This window comes from Epinephelus lanceolatus, chromosome 18 (assembly GCF_041903045.1).
Source record: "Epinephelus lanceolatus isolate andai-2023 chromosome 18, ASM4190304v1, whole genome shotgun sequence".
NCBI classification, from domain to species: domain Eukaryota; kingdom Metazoa; phylum Chordata; class Actinopteri; order Perciformes; family Serranidae; genus Epinephelus; species Epinephelus lanceolatus.
In genome coordinates this window covers 37,402,315-37,421,287 of record NC_135751.1, presented here as the reverse complement: position 1 = coordinate 37,421,287, position 18,973 = coordinate 37,402,315, and the positions used below count along the sequence as shown (strand labels likewise).

The window sequence follows — 18,973 nt, the reverse complement described above, 5'->3', positions numbered from 1 at the left end:
GCTACTTCAATTCTGTGCTCACTTCCATCTCGTGTATGTATCCTGTATCAGTAGCTCAGGTGCCAAACAAAATCTGAGGGGTCTTGAGATGATTAAAGAGGCAGGTTTATCAAAATGAGACGTCTTTAAAGATGTACATATATATTTTATTTTAAAAACAAACATCCACCGGCGACAGATCAGAGACAGAGTGCAACTGATTCATAGCTGAAATACTGTGGAATTACATGAAAAATCCTGTTTGATCATTTGCATGATGAACGTTTCAGACAAATACAAAGTCAAATACTGACTTTTGTCATAATACATACATCTTGACACTCTCCTCACATGTGGTGCAACATCAGAGGAAACATGTCAATAAAAAGAAGGTTTGACGCAACACACAGAAAATTAATTTTTACTTAACTTTAAAGTACTAATATAAAATAGTTTGTCTCCATTGTACAAACTCCTGTTTAATAAAAACACAGAAATATTAAAAATGTTTGTTACATCAATAAAGAAAGGCACTGACTATATTGCACCCTTTAGGAGTAAACAAAATGCACTGCAGTAGAATTATACTGTGATAAAAAGATCACAATTAGTGATCTACCTCAAAAAGCTTGGGACACAATCATTCCTTTACAAACGCTGTTAAATAATTTGCTAACAGTAATCAAGTCGTCCACATCCACACACATGAGAACTTCTAGAGAATTAATTTAAAGGGATAGTGCACCCAAACATGAAAATTCAGCCATTATCTACTCACCCATATGCCGAGGGAGGCTCAGGTGAAGTTTTAGAGTCCTCACATCACTTCTGAAGATCCAAGGGGAGAGTGGGTAGCAACACAACCACCTAATGTAGGCTGACGGCGCCCCAGATTAAAACGTCCAAGAACACATAATTGAAACCACAAAATATCTCCATACTGCTCGTCCGTAGTGATCCAAGTGTCCTGAAGCCCCGACATAAAAAGTTGTTTGGAAAAACGTCATTTGAACTCTGTTTTTAGTCTCACTGTAGCCTGTAGCTCTGACTGCTTCTCTGTGGACCGCGTTCACGTGTGCGCTTGCGCGAGACCGTGAGACATGGGCACCGCCTTCATGTGTGTTCACGTGCTTTCGCACAGAGAGGCAGTTAGAGCAGTATGGAGATATTTTGTGGTTTCAATTATGTGTTTTTTTTTGGGTGAGTAGATAATGGCTGAATTTCCTTTTTTGGGTGCACTATCCTTTTAAACCTAGGGTAAATGTATTACTATTATTTTACTTTACCGACCACCTGAGGCTGGTGTCGCGTGCACATTGAATTCATGACAAATAAAAGAAAGTCATTTTACAGCTGCTAGTAATGGAGACAGAAAATGAATACACACAGGGAAAGCACCTGCGATTAAAGCCGACCTCGTCATGTGATAATGCCCGGTCATGGAATGAAACAGTTGTGCTGTATTTTAAACAGTCAATAAAATTCAGTAAATAGCAAAGCTGTGCTTTTGATTGTATATTCATGTAATAAATATAGACTGCACATGTCAATGAGATGGTAACCTGTGTGAGAAATAAAGAAAATAATCATAATAATCGTCTGTGTATAGTCATCAATATGACCCGTGATCACTATAAGCAGTTTCAACTGTTCTGAAATCTCATCATGTGCTGAGGATCATCCCAAAATGATAAGTTCACTGTTCACAAGTACTGTAGTGACTAGGGCTGAGTATCGCCACTGATTTCCTGAATAGATTCCATTTAGATTCACAAGGTCCCGATTCAATTCGATTCTATTTGATATCGATTCGATTGGGGATATTTCAGTTACAATACCAATTTTTGCTAGTATGTGAAAGAGATTCTCAGAGAACTAATAGTGCGAAATGTACAAGGAATTATTGTTAAAAAAGAATAAATTCAGAACAGAATTAAAAGTGAATATTTTAAAACTAAATGTTTCTAGAGCAACAACAGCAATATTAAAACAGCAAAGTCACAATATAAACTTAATGTCTCACTGGAAACAGAATAAAAATGTCAATAAAATAAATCATATTCCTGACATCACAATACTGAGTGAAGTTTAGGAAGAATAAAGAACACAGACATCAGTCAGTATCAGTCCTGCTGTCCTCTCTGCTGCTGAGGAGACTCACTACCTGCAGGTCACATGACCACAGGTCACATGACCACCGGTAAGTTTTAAGATACGAGACAAACTGAGCTAAACCCTGAGACATAAAAATTTGTTGTTGTTTCAGCTTGTTAGTAACAATTTGCTATTAGCTGTAAAGTGTCTGTGCTTGTTTATTACATAATATCAGTGGCGGTAGACGAGAGACTGCAGACAGAGCAGACTGAGATATCACTTCATGTTTTCTTCATGTTTACATGTTGCTGATCAGCTGTATTGTCCTGTCCTCAGCTCAAGTTAACTTCACTTTTCTGTCTCCACCCCAACATCTCTACTCAGTATTTGTGTGTGCGAAAGGGGCCGTACACATGCTGCGTTTTTTGAGCCCTCAAATTCACTGTTTTCAATATAGACGCCGTTGCACCATGCACGCGTTCCTGACCGCCCATTTTTCAGGGTGTGACGGCTGCGCCCTGAGATAAACTGAGAGTTTAACTTGAGGAACGCAGCAGCATGCACCATGTCATGTGACAACAAATCACAGCCGGCAGATATCTTTCACTTCACCCCTAAATATCAGCCTGTGATAAATATGAAGTTGATCATGTTAGTGCAGGGCCACCCAGAGCTTTACATCTGTCCCATAGACAACAGGCCTACACACTTATAAACAGCTCCTGGAAGAAAGATCAGCTCTGCACTCAGGATTTCAGGTGAACAGAATATGATTCGGTGCTTAAGGTTGCTTAGCAACCTCAGACGCAACCTGCCCTCACGCTCGTGAAAGCTTGCATAAAAAAAAAAAGGCACAAAAGTAGTCCCAAGAATCCGACCTCACGTTTCCCAGGCGTTAAAGCCCTTAGAAGTGGCGCAGCAGGACCGACGCACACACAGCAGGCTGCTGCAGCATGATAATAAATGACACAGTTACAGTTACAGATAAAGGAGCTGGTAACTTCAGAGCTTCTCAAGACTTTGAAAGTTAATAATTAAGCGCCGCGGCTCGTTTACTAATGGCGAGATTAACGTGGTTAAAGCTTCACACATCTGTGGGGAAACATATATATTAAAAGATCAATCTGGGATTTTATGAATCGATATAGTGTCATTCAAATGACGATCGATTTGGATTGGATGAATCGATTATTTTAACCCAGCCCTGGTAGTGACACTCACTTTAATCAAACTACAGTATTTTTTAAAAGTTCAGTAACCTGAGTGCTCTGCTCATTCAGCATTACTCTCCTGTAACACTGGATCAAAATCAGAACAACAGATATTGTCCTATTATTATTATTCCAGTGACAATTTGCATCCATGAAAAACCTGGCGGCTACATTACCCACAATGCAACTCGGCCACTAACAGCTCTGTCACTGCAGGTATCCTTACCGCAAAAAGACCTCAAGTAATACTGGATCATTTCTGTCTGACTTAATTCCAGTTAAAGTACCTTTACCTCTTATTATTATTCTGAAATACTGTGACTGCAGCAGAGGCATCAGTCAGAAAGACATATACCACAGGGCTCATTACATCATCATTTCTTAACCTATCCCAAAAAGTTACTGAGTTTGAAAACGGAACACCGTTTACCCGTCATCAGTTATTACTGATGTTGAACACACTTTTAAATTCTCGATCAAATAACTCCTTCAGTCCGTTGCCCTTGGCAAGGAATTCAGCGTTGTCCTGCAAAAGAACACAACAGTCCATGTCACTAAAACACATACTTAAAACATGTACTTAACTGTTGATGAAAACCTCCTTTTTTTAAAGGGATAGTTCGGACCTTTTGAAGTGAGATTGTGTGAGGTTCTCTCTTGTTACTTACTCGGTTGTACGTGGCACAGTTGTTGAAAATGAGCTGGACGTCGGATACAAACTCTCCAACCGTCTGGTAGAGTTGCTCCTGGAGTTTGTCTGCAACTTTACCGAGCCACATGGGAGTCTTGATCACAGTGGAGTAATCTTGCAACTGTGGGTGCCGAGCAGAAATGAATGAAATACTCAACACTCTGCAACAACTTTGTGTGTTTACATGAGCTTCAGACCATCATAAGCACCTGAGGACAGCGTCATTCCTCTTTATCTGTATTATTTCCCACAAATATGAAGACAGTAAACAGGTGCATGAGAGGAGCAAGACAGAGACTCACGTAGAGGCATGGGTTGGTGGCAAATATTTGTTCCCCATCAGCACTGCACAGATACAGGAGGAGATACTGGCATTGCTGTTGATGTAAGAGAAGAGGAGGTGAGAGGCGGCGGTGTGTCAGAGAGGCAGGCGTTACGATGTGAGGGCACAGAGTCAGACGGCGTGCTCACCAGCATGCGTTGGGATATCTGGCGAGACACGACTTCTTCCTTCTTCTGCTGATCTGGGTAAAGCCACGACTGAGAGGTTCTGAATACACAGAATGTGCACATCCATGGTCTGTCGTCCCTGCTCACACACACACAAACAAAATATATTAATACATACATATAAAACATCTGAGAAGTACCCATCCTGAACAGAATATAGATATATAGATGCTTTTAATTTGTGTTTCATTTTAACCACGTTAATCCCACTGACACAGGACGGGTGGAACATGTTACAAAGGTAGAGATTTATTGACTCAGTTTGTATAACATGTCATTTGATGAGCTAGTAAATTTAAAGTCTGCTGAAATAGGCATCTCCCTGACTCCACTGATGCTACTTTGGTCGTTACATTCACTTTGCACATAAGGTGGAGAGCAATGACCATACATCATAAATGAAAACAATGTAATAGGCACACTCTTAGTGATAAATACAAAACAAAAGTAAAAAATAAATAAATAAATAATTAATAATAATAATAAAAAACACAAATGAACACAATGAAAACACACACACACAGGGTTTACCTAATTGGTTATAAAATTGTAAGATATGCATAAATCAATTGTTTCAGTCAGTTTTTTATTACATAATTTTAAGTTTGATATTGTTTTATGATATATATAAATCTGAATTCTTAAAAGGACAGAAGAATTCGCTTTTACGTCTTGAACCTCCCGTCTCCAACGGGCTTGAGACGTGCACCGTTGAGGACTTGGCTCAGATTCCAGGGTTACTAGCCCCTTTTAGATAGGAATTGACCTATGGCAAAGTCCCGCCCTCAAACGCAATGAGCCAATCACAGTGCGTATAGCCATTCCCATACACTCGGACATTCTCTGCCTGGACGTCCATTGAAATGCATTACAGAAAGTCAGTTTTGTTCGGTTTTATGAGCTTTTTCTGAGATTTGAAGTTTAAAAATGGTCAAACGGTGTGCATGGGGTACATGCAACTCTGACACAAGGTATCCTGAGAGGCTGGGCGACCAGGTGTATTTTTTACACTTTAAACCACATCTCAACCGAGAAAAGTGTCTCCTTTGGATAAAGCTGTGTGGTAACGTTAGACCACAACATCAACTCAACGTGAATAAGATTAACAATGATGTCTACATCTGTTCTAAGGTAAGTCAACATTGTGTTTGAGGCAACATATTGTCACTTTGCTGGAAAGAAATATAAAGTTATCTTTAACATCTCTAGTTAACGTTAGCTAAAGTTAGCCTAACGTTAGCTTCTAGCTGCGTTGTTCATCATGTCACCTTGTTTGCTGGGAGTTCATTAGCCTATTTTGTTCTAGTTTTGTACTTTGGTGATCGTACATCATTGTTAGCTGTTGTCCAAAGGGCTCTAGTTAAGCTAACGTTAACTTCTGGAGCTTAGCTTCATTAACTTATCTGTAATGGCAGAGATAACAAAGGTTGGCAAACGTTCTGCTGAATGATTCAGTGTAAATACTGTAGCACCAAACTAACGGAGAGACACTCTTGGTAAAGATGGTAAAAAGGCCGTTATCCTTTTCTCATATTCTGAGCCAAAAACCTTAACTTCAGTGGCACTTTAACTTGTTGTCTTTGATGGTAAGCTTTTCATCGACCTTCTCAACAATAAAATGATGAATATATCCCTCCAATGCGTAGTTTAGGCCATTTTGGTTACTTTTCACTAGCTATGTTTCCATCCAAAAGTGATTTGAATCATTGGGAAATGTGCATTAAAAGAAATACGAATCCTGTGTGTTTCCATTAAATGTACAGACTTTGGTGAAAACTACGAACTCGCGCGAGTTTTCCATAGAACCGGAAACAAAACAAGTCTCGCATTCTTCTTCTTCTACGTTTCCTGGCGGTTGGCAACCAGCTTGTAAATGCATTACCACCTTCCCGACCCAGAGTGTGGATATCACCATGGAGAGAGGTGCACTACGTCAGACTTAATTCGAACATAACTGTTTCCATCTCGTTTTGCGAATCAACATTTTTTTTTAATCAACCAAAACCCGGCTATAGCGAGCGTATTTTAGTTTGTGCGAATCAGGGGATTTTGGCGTTTCCATCATAATTTTCCGATGTGATACTTCTAGATGCGCATCTAAACAGGCTGATGGAAACATGGGTAATGACATCTGATCGTTATGTCCCCAAAAATCATCAATTGTCTCCTGTGAAATGCCATGTATTGTGACACCTGCCATAGCGCCCGTCACTGAATGTTAATTGTTTGTCCGAGTGAGTGGAGGGGGGCGTGGCTTAGCCATAGGTCATTGTGCAAATTTGCAGGAAAGCCCAATCAGTCTTTTTTCAGCATTGGCAGTATAAAAGCAAAATCACTTCACCGTCCCCGTCATCTGCCCGTTAATGGCCTCTTCGTTTGTGAGGGCAAGGAGGGCTCGCAATTCCTTGTCTCCTCAGTTGCTCATCTTTACAGTGTCTGTCAGGTTTGTGTTTCCCTCTTGTTACTAGCTGCTCGCTAATTCCTGCTATCAGCTGTTTCCTGTTTATCCACCGCCAGTGGCTCACACGTGCGGCGTGATCAACAGCTCCTCCCATAAGTCATCAACAGCTCCTCCCATGGCGGAAGGCCGTCTCTGTCTGTTTAAACTAAAAAGGTTCCACCAATATGTCTACCCTACGAAGCGGAAAATTGGGCGGCTCGGATCAACTCGCCAATCCGGCTCCGGCTTGCAGCTTGCCGGCCAAACGGCCCCACATTTGCGGAAAATCTGGCAGTGTAAAAGGGGCTACTGTCTTATCCTGAAGCCCCCTGAGGAATCTGATCCCGTTTGGTTCGGTGGTGGGAACCTCTAGCAACCACATGCCTTTGCTGACATCGACCCCAGCGGGATTCTTAAAAGGATATGAGGGCAATTTTACAAAAAAGTATTTTGTTTTATGATGACAAAAATTAGCCAAGATAATGAGCAAATTAATTATATATTGTTTATTTTTTGGGGGAAAAAACATTTTAAAAAAAAAAAAAAATTATTAAGAGAGCAGGTTCTTTGAGTGAAATGTTCCTGTCGAAATGTCCAACAGTAAATCAGTGTACATATTGAGAGAGTAAGTGTTATAATGTTTCTACCATATTGTTACAGAAGGTGCATTTGTCAGTTATATCAGGGATGTATTTATAAATAACAGAATTCTCTGGATAATATCTATCTATAACCCTAAAAAGCAGCTCTTTGGTTTTGTTGGGCAGGAAGGAAGAGTGAATACAGGACTACATGTCTCACCATCAAGAGTCTGATCTGTCCAATTATATTTAGCAGTACTGTTCTTGGAATAAGTGAATGTCTGATTAATATGATGCCAGTTAGCAGTGCATTTACTACAGTGTTACTCACGTTGGGAGACAGGAATACTGTCTTTGAAATCACTACGTGAATACAAAAGTTGTCAAATAGTTGCGTCACAAGCAGAATGTTGCTGTTAAACCAATGTTCAAAGAAAATGGACTCATTTCTATACGTATATTGGCTCTGCTCCATAAACACATTTGTGAGGAGAATACTTCTGCTTATAAAGAAGAGACCAACATAGAGGAGTTTGCTTATGAAAGTTGGAGAGTTTAATAGGAAGTTTCCCAACAGCATAGGAGTATATCCACTGCAGCTACTGCTACCTGCATTTTTAATGAGAAAAACATTAATTATTAAGATGGAATAAATCAGAGCTTGAACATGGATTAAGTGATTTTTGCCCGTTTGGGGGCAGCGATACAAGCTGGAAGCACAATATTTACATATCACCTTATCACAATGATATAGCTACAGTGTTTACCTGAGGATTTTTGGTCCAGCAGCAGTGACCTTGACCTCTGACCAACAAATTCTAATCAGCCATTCCTTGAGTTTAAGGCGGAATCTATACTTCTGCGTTGAACCGACGGCGTTCCTTAAGCCATAGCCTGACATGCACCTCCCCAGAAATTTAGCGACGCAGACCTCCTGTCTATTTCTGTAAGCTGAAACCATTTCCCTCAGTGGAAACAAATATTTTATTTACTTTAATTTCACAGATAAGAAACAATAAATTGCGAAGACAATAAAGCCTCCACAAAAATAACATTTTAAGTCTGTTAAGAGGAAATCTCCGCTCGTCACTAATACAATGTAAAACGCCGTAGGCTTGTGCTAATAACGTTAGCATGTTGTACTTGTTTGGAAAACGTGTTTAGTATAAGACAGTTGTTTTGTCAGTGAACCTTGTGAGTTGTAATGGAGCCAAATTATGTGCCGTTACCTTTGTCAAATGTTGCTGTTGTCTCTGGTTTTATATGAGTAGAGAGAAGTCTGCTAGCCGCTAGGCTAATTTTTACAATGTAAAATGCCATAGGCTTGTGCTAATAACGTTAGCATGTTGTATTTGTGGGGAAAATGTGTCCAGATAAAGACAAGTGTTTGTCTGTGAATGCTGCCAGTTGTAGTGAAGCTGATTTGTGTACTTCTGTTTGAAACTGTCTCTATTAAGCCATGTTTAATGTGTGTTTAATGTGTGTTTTGAATCAACTAAACTTTACAGTACTTCACAGAAACCTCCACCGCTGACTAGTGTTTTAGAGGTGTAACTGCAGAGTAACACAGACACACCACCGCACAAGTATAAACGCTCACAATGGCGAAGGTCACATTTGTATGCTACGGCGGAGGGTCTGCCACATGAGTATAAATAAAAAATCTAATATAAATCTAGTATAAATATAAAATCCCACTGGTCTACCTCTATCTCTTTCAGTTTCAATGAAAAGAATAAACTGAGATCACATAAAAATGTTTCCTGTTTTGGTTGTCTTCTGTTTCTGATCAAAGCTCACCCTAAAATGTCGTCCTCTACATGAGGCAGGTGACATCTCTGGTGGAAGGAGCGAGGGCAGTGGTCACACTCCACCAACTCTTCTTCTCCTGCACCTTTACAGACGCAACACTCATCGTCGTTTTTCTGATCATCCTGCCAAAAAGACACAACAGCAACTCAAAAACGAACATCAGCAATGGCCATCACATTGTTTATGCAGAACAAAGATGAGTGTGGAATGAGGAAATGCTGCTTGTCTGAAACTGACTGATCAACAAACTCACCAGGTCTTCACTATCTGGTTTGCACAGTCCGCATTTACACAGCAGTGAGTGGATCTTCAAGATGTCTGCCTGAAAAGACAAATCAGCAGTGTCATTCTCTTTGTCTCAGACTGTACTTTAGGTCTTTTAGGCTCTGTACAATCCTGTGCTTCTGTCAGAAACACAGAGACACACACTTTATAATAACACATCACCCTGATCATGGTCACCTCTATGAGGATGCTGAGTGGTTCCCCTTCATACAGGATGTCCTTCCTCCAGGTGGCATCTGCATCTGGACACGACGCCTCCTTCACAAACTCTTCCGGAGTCATCCAGCTCGTCTCAGTACGAAGACTCTTCCCACGAGTCCCTGGTGGTGAGTTTAGAGTCAGCTGGTTAGGACACATTTCATTACACCTTATCACTAGAGTGACACACCCACACAATAAACAGGTTGTGCAGATACACATACACTCACTGGCCACTTTATGAGGTGCACATGTTCAACTGCTGCGCTATTCAGCCAATCACCATCCCTTTATGACCACAGTGTACCCATCTTCTGATGGCTACTTCCAGCAGGATAACGCACCATGTCACAAAGCTCACATCATCTCAAACATGACAATGAGTTCACTGTACTCCAATGGCCTCCACAGTCACCAGATCTCAGTCCAATAGAGCACCTTTGGGATGTGCTGGAACGGGAGATTCTCATCATGGATGTGCAGCCGACAAATCTGCAGCAACTGTGTGATGTCATCATGTCAATATGGACCAAAATCTCTGAGGAATGTTTCCAGCACCTTGTTGAGTCTATGACACCAAGAATTAAGAAGGAGGTCCAACTTGGTGCCAGCAAGGTGTACCTAATAAAGTGGCCACTGAGTGTATTTCGCGACTTTGTGTACAGTGGGAGACAGTTACCTGATGCAAACCGATTTCTGTGTAATGTCGCAGATAAAGCTCCACATGTAACACTGAACTCCTTCCTGCCACGGTCATGTCTTGTTGTACTGGTTTGTGGCTGCTGCTGAGGCCGTTCCTCCGTCTGTCTTTCATCATCTGTAACGGACATGTTTAAAGTATGACTAACATGAGGACAGGATACATATCTTCAGTTATTTCTATTGTGAGCATAAATGTGTTTTAAGCCTGAATATCACTTTGTAGAAACCAGCACCTGTGTCATCTGTGGAACTTTCTTTGCTGCTTGATGAAACCTGGTCTTCCTTGTCCTGCTCGCTGTCCTCGTCTTCATCTTCTTCTTCATCAGACACTAAAAAAAAAAAAAAGAGAAGGAGGAGGTGAACAGCCATGTTTCTGTTGCTTGTATATGTCAATGATTTCTGCCTCATTATTCCACAGGCTAGTTAATAACATGTTGGGCAGGAAATCCAAAGTGTGGGATCATTTTGAGAAGGTGAAGGACGAACCCAAGGTGATATGTAAACTCATCTTCATTGGTCGACTACAAACGTGACGTATCATCTGAAACATGGAAGTAGCTACATGCCCATTAGCCCACAGCGTCATTAACAGGCGGCTCGCTCAGTGTGTGACGTGCACTTGGAGATAAAATATAGGCCTATATTAATGAAGGTTCATTAGTACGGTTTTGTATTTCTCTGTAATGTAGCACAGTGTTAACAATGTTACTGATACTATTCTTTCTCACACCTTCAACTCAAACCACCAAAATATATCATTTAATCATTACATTCATATCAGAAACATGCAGGAGACTAGTCGACTAATGGCTCTAAATGACGACTATTGGTCGACTAGGAAAATTCTTAGTTGGAAGCAGCCCTAACTACACTACATTTCTGCAAGCCAAAGTTAAGTTTGGATTTACAGTCAAGTCTAGACTGCACGTTAGATTAGATGCTACATGCTAGCGACTAATTTCCACTCAATGAGATCGGCTTCACGATGAAAGCAGAAAATGGCGTCCCACAAGAGAGAGGGCGAGTAATGATTCAAAGAGATAAAGGTTTGTGACTGCAGTGTGTCAGCCCTGGATAGTCAAAAGTTTTCTTTAAATGCTTTTAAATGCTAAATGTTTTTAAGAAGACCTTGTTTTTCTTCAAGTGTAGTGTACACTCCATTTGTAAGGTGGTGTACAGGCTCAGAAATAAACTTGATGATCCTCAGAATTCTGAGCGCTTGCTTTTTTATTAACAGCATTTACTTGTACTTTTACTTTCAGCAACTTCAATTAAAAGCCTGGTCCAAATTAAACATCTCGTCCCTTTCAGTAGCCCGGTGTGGCTACACATTTTGACAAATAAAGGCCTGTCTCAATTAGAGGCCTGTGCTTTAAGTAAATAATAGCCCGGGCTACTAATGGAAGTTTAACGGTATTCTAGTAAGTGACTTTAACTTCTGCTAGAGTCATATCCTGGTAAGACATCTGTACTTTTACTTTTAAGGGCCTGTCCCAGTACCCCCCCTTAGCCCTACCCCTACATTTGTACGTTCCCGCGAGGGGTAGTGGTGTCCCAATTCCTTTTTGCGTGTAGGGGGCATAACGAGGAGTAGTGGGTATGAAACTAGCCCTTCGGAGCGAGGGATTTCAGATGCTGACTTGCCAGCGAGGGGTCGACGTCGCCATGGCTACCACCAAGCAAGAGACAGGGAGAAAAGTTCATACATAGCTAACGTTACCGTCGTCAGGTTGCTTGTTGGCTAGCTAGCTAGCTCGCGCTATCTGGCATCTGTCATCTGTCCTGTTCTGCAAAAATTGTCGGATTTTTCACATTAGGATAACACGCCAGCTAGTATAACTATGCTGCCTCGTAATGTTAGCTGGTTAGCTAGCTAGCAGAAGTCCCCTGTCATCTGTTGTTCATCAAACAAAGCATGATGAATAATGTAAACACGATAGTTTGGATGAGCTCAACTGGAGACTCCATTGTAGATGCTGGTTGGAAATGTAGATGGCTCGCAGCCTCCTGTTTAAAATAGTTACATATGTGTGAACGTAACCGACACAGTGACGTAGTGAGTGGTGTCCCAATTCCTAGGGAAGGATTTCAACCCCTACCCCTTGTTGCTTCATTTCGAGGGCCAAGGGATACTGGGAAATGGCTAGGGGTAAGACCAAGGGCTAAGGGGTAGTGGACAAGGGGGGGTATTGGGATTGGGCCTAAGTACGCTTTAAGGTCCTTCAACCACCACTGACCTGTTATGGAATGATCATCCAGCACCAGTGACCTCTTGGCCTAGCAAAGAGATATAAAATGGATACGGCTCAGATCAGCAGCACCAATAACAAGAAGATACACCACAAAGTTTGAATGTATTTTCATCAGTTCTTGTTCTTACCTTTTTACACCCTCTTTTGTAATTTGCTGCCTTCAGGTGACCTTCCTGCAGTGAAATTCAAAAACAGAAAATAATATTTCCACAACAACCTGTCTGTAAAGATATCCAACAAGGCATGCTAACATGACCAACGTTAAAGGTCCAGTGTGTAGGATTTAGGGGGGTATATTAGCAAAGATTGAATATATCATAATAAGTATGTTTTCTTTAGTGTAAAATCACCTGAAAATAAGAATCATTGTGTTTTCCTTATCTTAGAATGAGCTGTAGCCTGTGGAATAACCGCAGGTACCAGCCCTGGAAATTAACCTGACTCCTGTCTGACTGCTGAGCGTGGACATTTCCTGTGTCTGTCCTTTCAATTAAAGTCCCACACGGTCCAGTCATATAGGTTTGGATTTATTTGACAAGGCTCCAAGTAAAAACCGCCTGAACAATGAACACTAAAGGATTCTAACTTGAAGCCACTAAATCCTACACACTGCTGCTTTAGAGAAAAGCAAGTTGTGTCACGCAGTCGTGTTCCACATGTATTTCAAATTCACTTTTCAACAAACCTTTACAAGTTTTTCCAGTGGGGTGCCCTGACATCGAATGCTCAACTTCCAGTTCTTGAAACTTTTCTTCCCCGCGAACCTCTCAAATTCACCAGGAGTAAACCACTGTTTCTTGAACACAATGCACTTCTCCCCTGAAACCATCAGAGAATAAGGAAAGTGTTCATGTCAGCCATCAATCATCTGCTGTTATTCATAATCAATCCTCCAGTCACTGAGCTTTACTTTTGCCTACCTTTAGCTAGTCTTTGTCTGTCCAGTGTCCCCTCCTTCTGTCCACAGGTCACAGGCAGCTGTGTCTTGTAGATGTTCCAGGTCCAAATGTCACTCTTCTGTCCCTTCTTCAGGGGAGACGCTGAAGAATAAAAAAAAAAAGAACTTTGATTTCTTTGTTACAAATGAGAAACTACAAAGACATAATTTACAGTGATAGTGCGCTAAAAGGCAGCAAACATAAAGACACAGTGGGTCTCGTTCATCAAATGTGAGCAGAACAAATTTGTGTGTAAACTGTACGCAGAGGGAAACCGACGAGTACTTCTGCATATATCAATATGCTAGTAGCTCCAGACTTTTCGTAGATACTAACAAGATCTACAGCTGCTTCTTTCTGCTCGTTGTGCTCGTGTAAATAAGATATTGCACATAAATGCTGCTTGTCTTTATTAGAAGTTACAGTTTTAGCTTGTATTGTGCTCTGTTATGTTCACAATACACAGATGCCTTTGAAACAAGTAAGTTAAACATGACAAGAGATAAGAAATGTAACACATTTAGTTAAACTAGTTGGTATTTACAGGATTTGAGCTTCAGATTAGGGTTCTAAAATATGAGTTATTTGAATGATACAAAACTGGACAACACCTTTCTCTGAATGAATAAAGTAACAAACCAATGTCATGTCATTTTTGTTTAATTTAATTATCAGAGCTGTGACATGGGAGACGTAAACATTATTTCAAATTGAGTTTTGGTTTAATAAGACCTGTGGGCAGCTGGTGAATCAGAATCTAGCAGAGAGTTGGAGGGACTTGTTGTTAAACTTAACGGTGGGTTAATGCCGACATCAGACTGCCTGCATTAAGATGTTTTAATAGTGGTTTAAACAATGCTGAGGGCAAACTGACACAGAGGTTTCTGCAATGATGCAAGCAATGCGCTCATCTGCAGCAGAGAGCTGTGACCGGCTTCCTGTGGGTTTTTTGTGCGTACTTGTGGGTTTTTTTCATCAAATTTCATGTTGGATCATTTTCGTTTAACTTGCTGGATGGTTCTTACAACAGAAGACACGGAGTTAACGGCACCTGTTACCTCCTGCCAGACCTTTGATTTACCTGTTCCTGTCACACCACTACCAACAGAAGAAAATACAATGTTTTCCTTAACTCCACTTCACCCGAAATAACTTCAGTCTCAGCGTCGGAAAAGTTTTTCTTTTTCTTCTTTCTCTTTCTCCATAGTCCAAGGTATTTAACACCTCCTTATATGGTGGTCACTGGCTATTCATGGGCGGGATGTATGCTAATTGCTGACAAGCAGGAGTGCGCTGTCAATTTACGATTGATTGGTATTCATGAACATGCACACCTGCCTGTGATCATTTCTGACGTTCCCATTGCGTTCATGAATCTGAAGTAGGTTTTTAGTACCAAGGTGCAAATCTTCTCATAGATTTACTAACATTTCATGAATGAGACCCAGTAAGTTAAGAAAAGTAAAACCTCGACTTACAGAAGCATAATTTCTTGGACTTTTTCCTTGGAGTCAGTCGAGATGACGGACCGGCTTGCTCCTCCTCCTCCTCCTCCTCATTGCACGCGCTCCTACTTCTTAGTTTTCTCTTCTTTACTGAGTTTTCTTGCTTCTTCTCTCCGTCCTCATCTGCCGAAAGCTTCTTCCTTTTCCCTTCATTTGACTCCTCTGTTTCATCACTCTCTGGTTGTTGTTGGTAAAAATGGAAAGACCCTGCGATTTAAATGAAAACCCAGAGATTAAAATGTTAAGATTTGTAATTTTTTTTTTTTTTTATTATTTTACTTATTTATAAAAAAAAAAAAGACATGAACATACAGCAAGCCAACAGACGGAAAAAGTAATATTTATAAATAATAAAACGCATAATGTAAAAGCAAATTGTCAGTGTATAGTTAATTTGATTTACACATCGGAAAAGGAGAGACAACTTCCTATAGATAAACTTATACCTTAGACTTTTCTACATATAGTTTTTATTACCATTTAACTTTGTCACACAACTATAAACCATGTAAATATATATACCAAATATCTATCTTACAAAAACAAACCTGTCTTAGTATATAATATAAATTATAATAGTTCAATAGTAAGCAGATTTACAATCATTAACAGTCTAATGACCATAAAAAAAAAAATTAAAAAAAGAGTCTGACCGTCCTTGAGTTTGTTGTGCAGCAGTCGCAGGGTGGGGTACTGGTTCATGATGGTCTCCGTGAAGACACAGTCCCAGAAGTCTATGATGCGCTTTGACTGTTCTTTTTCCAGCCAGTCCAGAATGTCATAAAGGCCTCTTTTTATGTTGTTCTTACTCTTCATGCGACTCACCTTCTGCACACACACACACAAAGAGAACATTTGCACTGACATGTCGTGTCTGCCTGATCAAATGTTGCATCATTAAAAATGAGCATCTTCTTAACAACGCCAACACAAACAAAACCCTAAACAAAAAAAGGCCTTTTCACACTCCGCCTTAAAGCTACTCTTTCTTGCATTTCACACAGCACTTAGAACATCCACAACTCCACCTCCCTCCAAAGTCCCACCCCCCTCCTCCTGCAACTCCACCTCCCTCCAAAGGCCTACTCCCCCCTCCTCCATTACGTCCTCATTACATCTATGATAGACATAGGCGTTGGCAAGGTAACGTTAGATACACGGAGGAGGAGAGTGAGTGTAACGTTACAACCAAGACAGTCAAACGCAACCCCAGAGTTTTAAAAATTTTAGAATAAGATTACAGTGCTAACGTTAAATAGTAGCGTTAATGTTACTAGTAAGTGGAACCGCACAAGGAAGATAACGTTAATGTTTCAGAGGCTACGCTACAGTAGGCTAACATTAGCCATTAGCAACTGGATGCTGTGTTGTCATAAATAACGTTATAGCCTGTTACATTAGAGGCAAACTAAACATAACAGGGTTCAACGCTAAGGTTTTTTTTCACTTCAGTGTCAGTTTTTACTTGCCCTATAAAAATTGTTTAATTTAAGCGGCTATCAAATAACAAAGACTGCAGTTATTTTTATGTTATGTAATCTTTATTCACACTGTATTTATTAATTAAAACAACATACATCATGTATTGTAGCTTAATTCCTACACAAAAATGACAGTGTCAGGGCTTAAAGTGAAAAATCTGTCAGTCATTCTCTGTCTATAATTTTGCGCCCTACTTGAGCCATGCCCACCTCTATTTATTTTTCACCAGTTTTCTCCAGTTCTGCTGTATTAACACCAGGTTTAATATATTTTGCTTCCATCTCTCTGCCCTGCTCTACTCTACTTCAACGCTACTTAGCTCTCTCTCTACTCTACCAGTAGACTACCACATCCACCTGTTGCACAAAACGCACACAGCAGTGTTTCCCCTAGGATGGAGTTGTAGCAGCGGAGGTGAAGCACACGCATGAAAAATAATTTTCACATGCGTGAAACTTTTGTTTCATGTTCTGGGATGTTTCTATGTATCTACTGGCACCAGAAGGGCTCTTTAGGGCTAAGTACATACAGTACATGTGTGTACAGTAATGAGCAGGTGAAATGTCTGTCTAGCTTACATATGAGGTGGCTCAAGATTTAGGAACATACAATTTTATTGAATGTAATAAAAGTAAAAAGTCACTTGACATGCTGCTGTTTTGTGCTATGACCTATTTAAGTGTTGGAAGTTGTTATTTACGTGACAACGCCTGAACGCAACACAAGCTCAGCATGAGTGCCGTGCTACGCTGCTGTGCGAGCAGCGTGTTTGTCTGTGCGTAACAGCAGTCTGTTGGTTATTTACACAGTGTCCATAACAATAACTTTGTCAGCTGACAAACTGCACCGGGCTCGGGGTCAGGTTAGGAAAATGCGGCCCCAGCCGCTCAAGCGTGCTCACCTGTGTGTGTGGCAGAACTCCGCCGTGTGCGATACAGAGAGCAGAGGAGAATTGTTAACATGTGACCATGTAGAGACAGAAATGACACGATGACATAACACCATAAATAGTATGTTGTTATGTTATTATATGAAGCGTCCGTCGCGCAAAATAATATCAGTGGGGGCTGTGGGCAGGACATTGTTACACAGCTGTGCCTGTGACTTCAGGCAGAGAGACCGCTGCATCAGAGCAGAAGAGCACGTTTGAAAATACATTTATTTTATCAAGTAGTTATTAACTATTACTATTTTTAGCAACTTGCCCGATCGGGCAGGTGAGTTGTTAGTTTACATGCCCGACCGGTTGGTTTACTTGCCCCGGGCACTCGGGCAATCCTTATTGTTGAGCCCTGCATAACCTGTCCTGCACAGTCAAAAACAACCACGGAGTTTTGAAAGTTATCCAGGGTCAGTGACGACTGAGTTTTTTATAATATAACGTAAATGCTAACTTTAGATAGTACTGGTGACTCTTTCGGAGCTCCGCCTGGATCTTTTCATGGAAAAAACACTGTAGAATGGTCATACTTTGAGCAATCTTCTTCAAATTTGAAACAAATGTTCATTGATAGTGTGCCTACAGCCCCACAGTGTCATTTACCTGCTCAGATGAAGCCACAGACAGTTATTCATCCTGAAATACATTTTTATTTTATTTTAGGCAAAATCTTTAATTTTTTACTGACTTCAGAGGCCCATTACTCTGTCTCTGTATCACCTAGAGTGTTTCTGACACTTTCACAAGAAACTTCAGGGAGTTTTCTTTCTGGCAAGACCTCATGCATGCATGTAGTCAGAGTGGTTCAGAAGCTACAGTCATTTTAATTTGGGTATGGCATTTTAGGCGTTTTTGCTACAAAATGGGGGTGGAGTGCAAGAGCATTTTAACCTAAACAAAGAAAAGCGTAAAATGTCCAGTAGGTGTTGCTTTAAGAATGAGGTGAAAAGCTGGACAAAGGTTACATCTTGTAACAGCACAGTTTGCCAGTTTGTGGGTTGTTGTCATGACTTGTAGGATAAATAATGTGCGATGTTGATGCAAAGTGCAAAACATTTCAGGGGCATTTAAGATACGATTTTTTTGCTGGAAAATATGACCAAGGATTTCAAAAGCTTTTGCTGCTTTACTCTTCTGAACAACAACAAAGTTGCACATTTTTAGAATATTACAAATAAATATTTGATGAAACCTCTGATGTGAAGTGAACTGTTTTTGTTGTTGTTTTCTACTCTCCATTCTTACTTTATCTGGCCTATTATTTGTTCATCTTTCAGCGCAGTTTGTTTCAGCTCTCATGTGTTGTTGTTGTTGTTGTTGTTGTGTTCCTTTTATACCTGACATTTGTTTGTA

At 40.5% G+C, this 18,973-nt stretch overlaps 1 protein-coding gene across 1 annotated transcript in view; it reads right to left on the bottom strand.

Annotated features, from left to right (window-relative positions):
* Window positions 1-124: 124 nt before the first annotated feature.
* Window positions 125-18,973, bottom strand: part of LOC144458571 (uncharacterized) — a 40,136-nt gene continuing 21,287 nt past the window's right edge. Inside the window, exons 18-32 of the mRNA XM_078161059.1 lie at window positions 15,852-16,026; window positions 15,172-15,405; window positions 13,676-13,795; window positions 13,441-13,574; window positions 12,884-12,928; window positions 12,741-12,780; window positions 10,737-10,832; window positions 10,481-10,618; window positions 9,781-9,923; window positions 9,572-9,640; window positions 9,307-9,440; window positions 4,447-4,564; window positions 4,278-4,352; window positions 3,953-4,096; window positions 125-3,810 (exon numbers count right to left, since the gene is read on the bottom strand). Coding sequence (XP_078017185.1) covers window positions 3,721-3,810; window positions 3,953-4,096; window positions 4,278-4,352; window positions 4,447-4,564; window positions 9,307-9,440; window positions 9,572-9,640; window positions 9,781-9,923; window positions 10,481-10,618; window positions 10,737-10,832; window positions 12,741-12,780; window positions 12,884-12,928; window positions 13,441-13,574; window positions 13,676-13,795; window positions 15,172-15,405; window positions 15,852-16,026 — 1,755 coding nt within the window. The 3' untranslated portion in view covers window positions 125-3,720. The remainder of the gene's footprint in view (window positions 3,811-3,952; window positions 4,097-4,277; window positions 4,353-4,446; window positions 4,565-9,306; window positions 9,441-9,571; window positions 9,641-9,780; window positions 9,924-10,480; window positions 10,619-10,736; window positions 10,833-12,740; window positions 12,781-12,883; window positions 12,929-13,440; window positions 13,575-13,675; window positions 13,796-15,171; window positions 15,406-15,851; window positions 16,027-18,973) is intronic.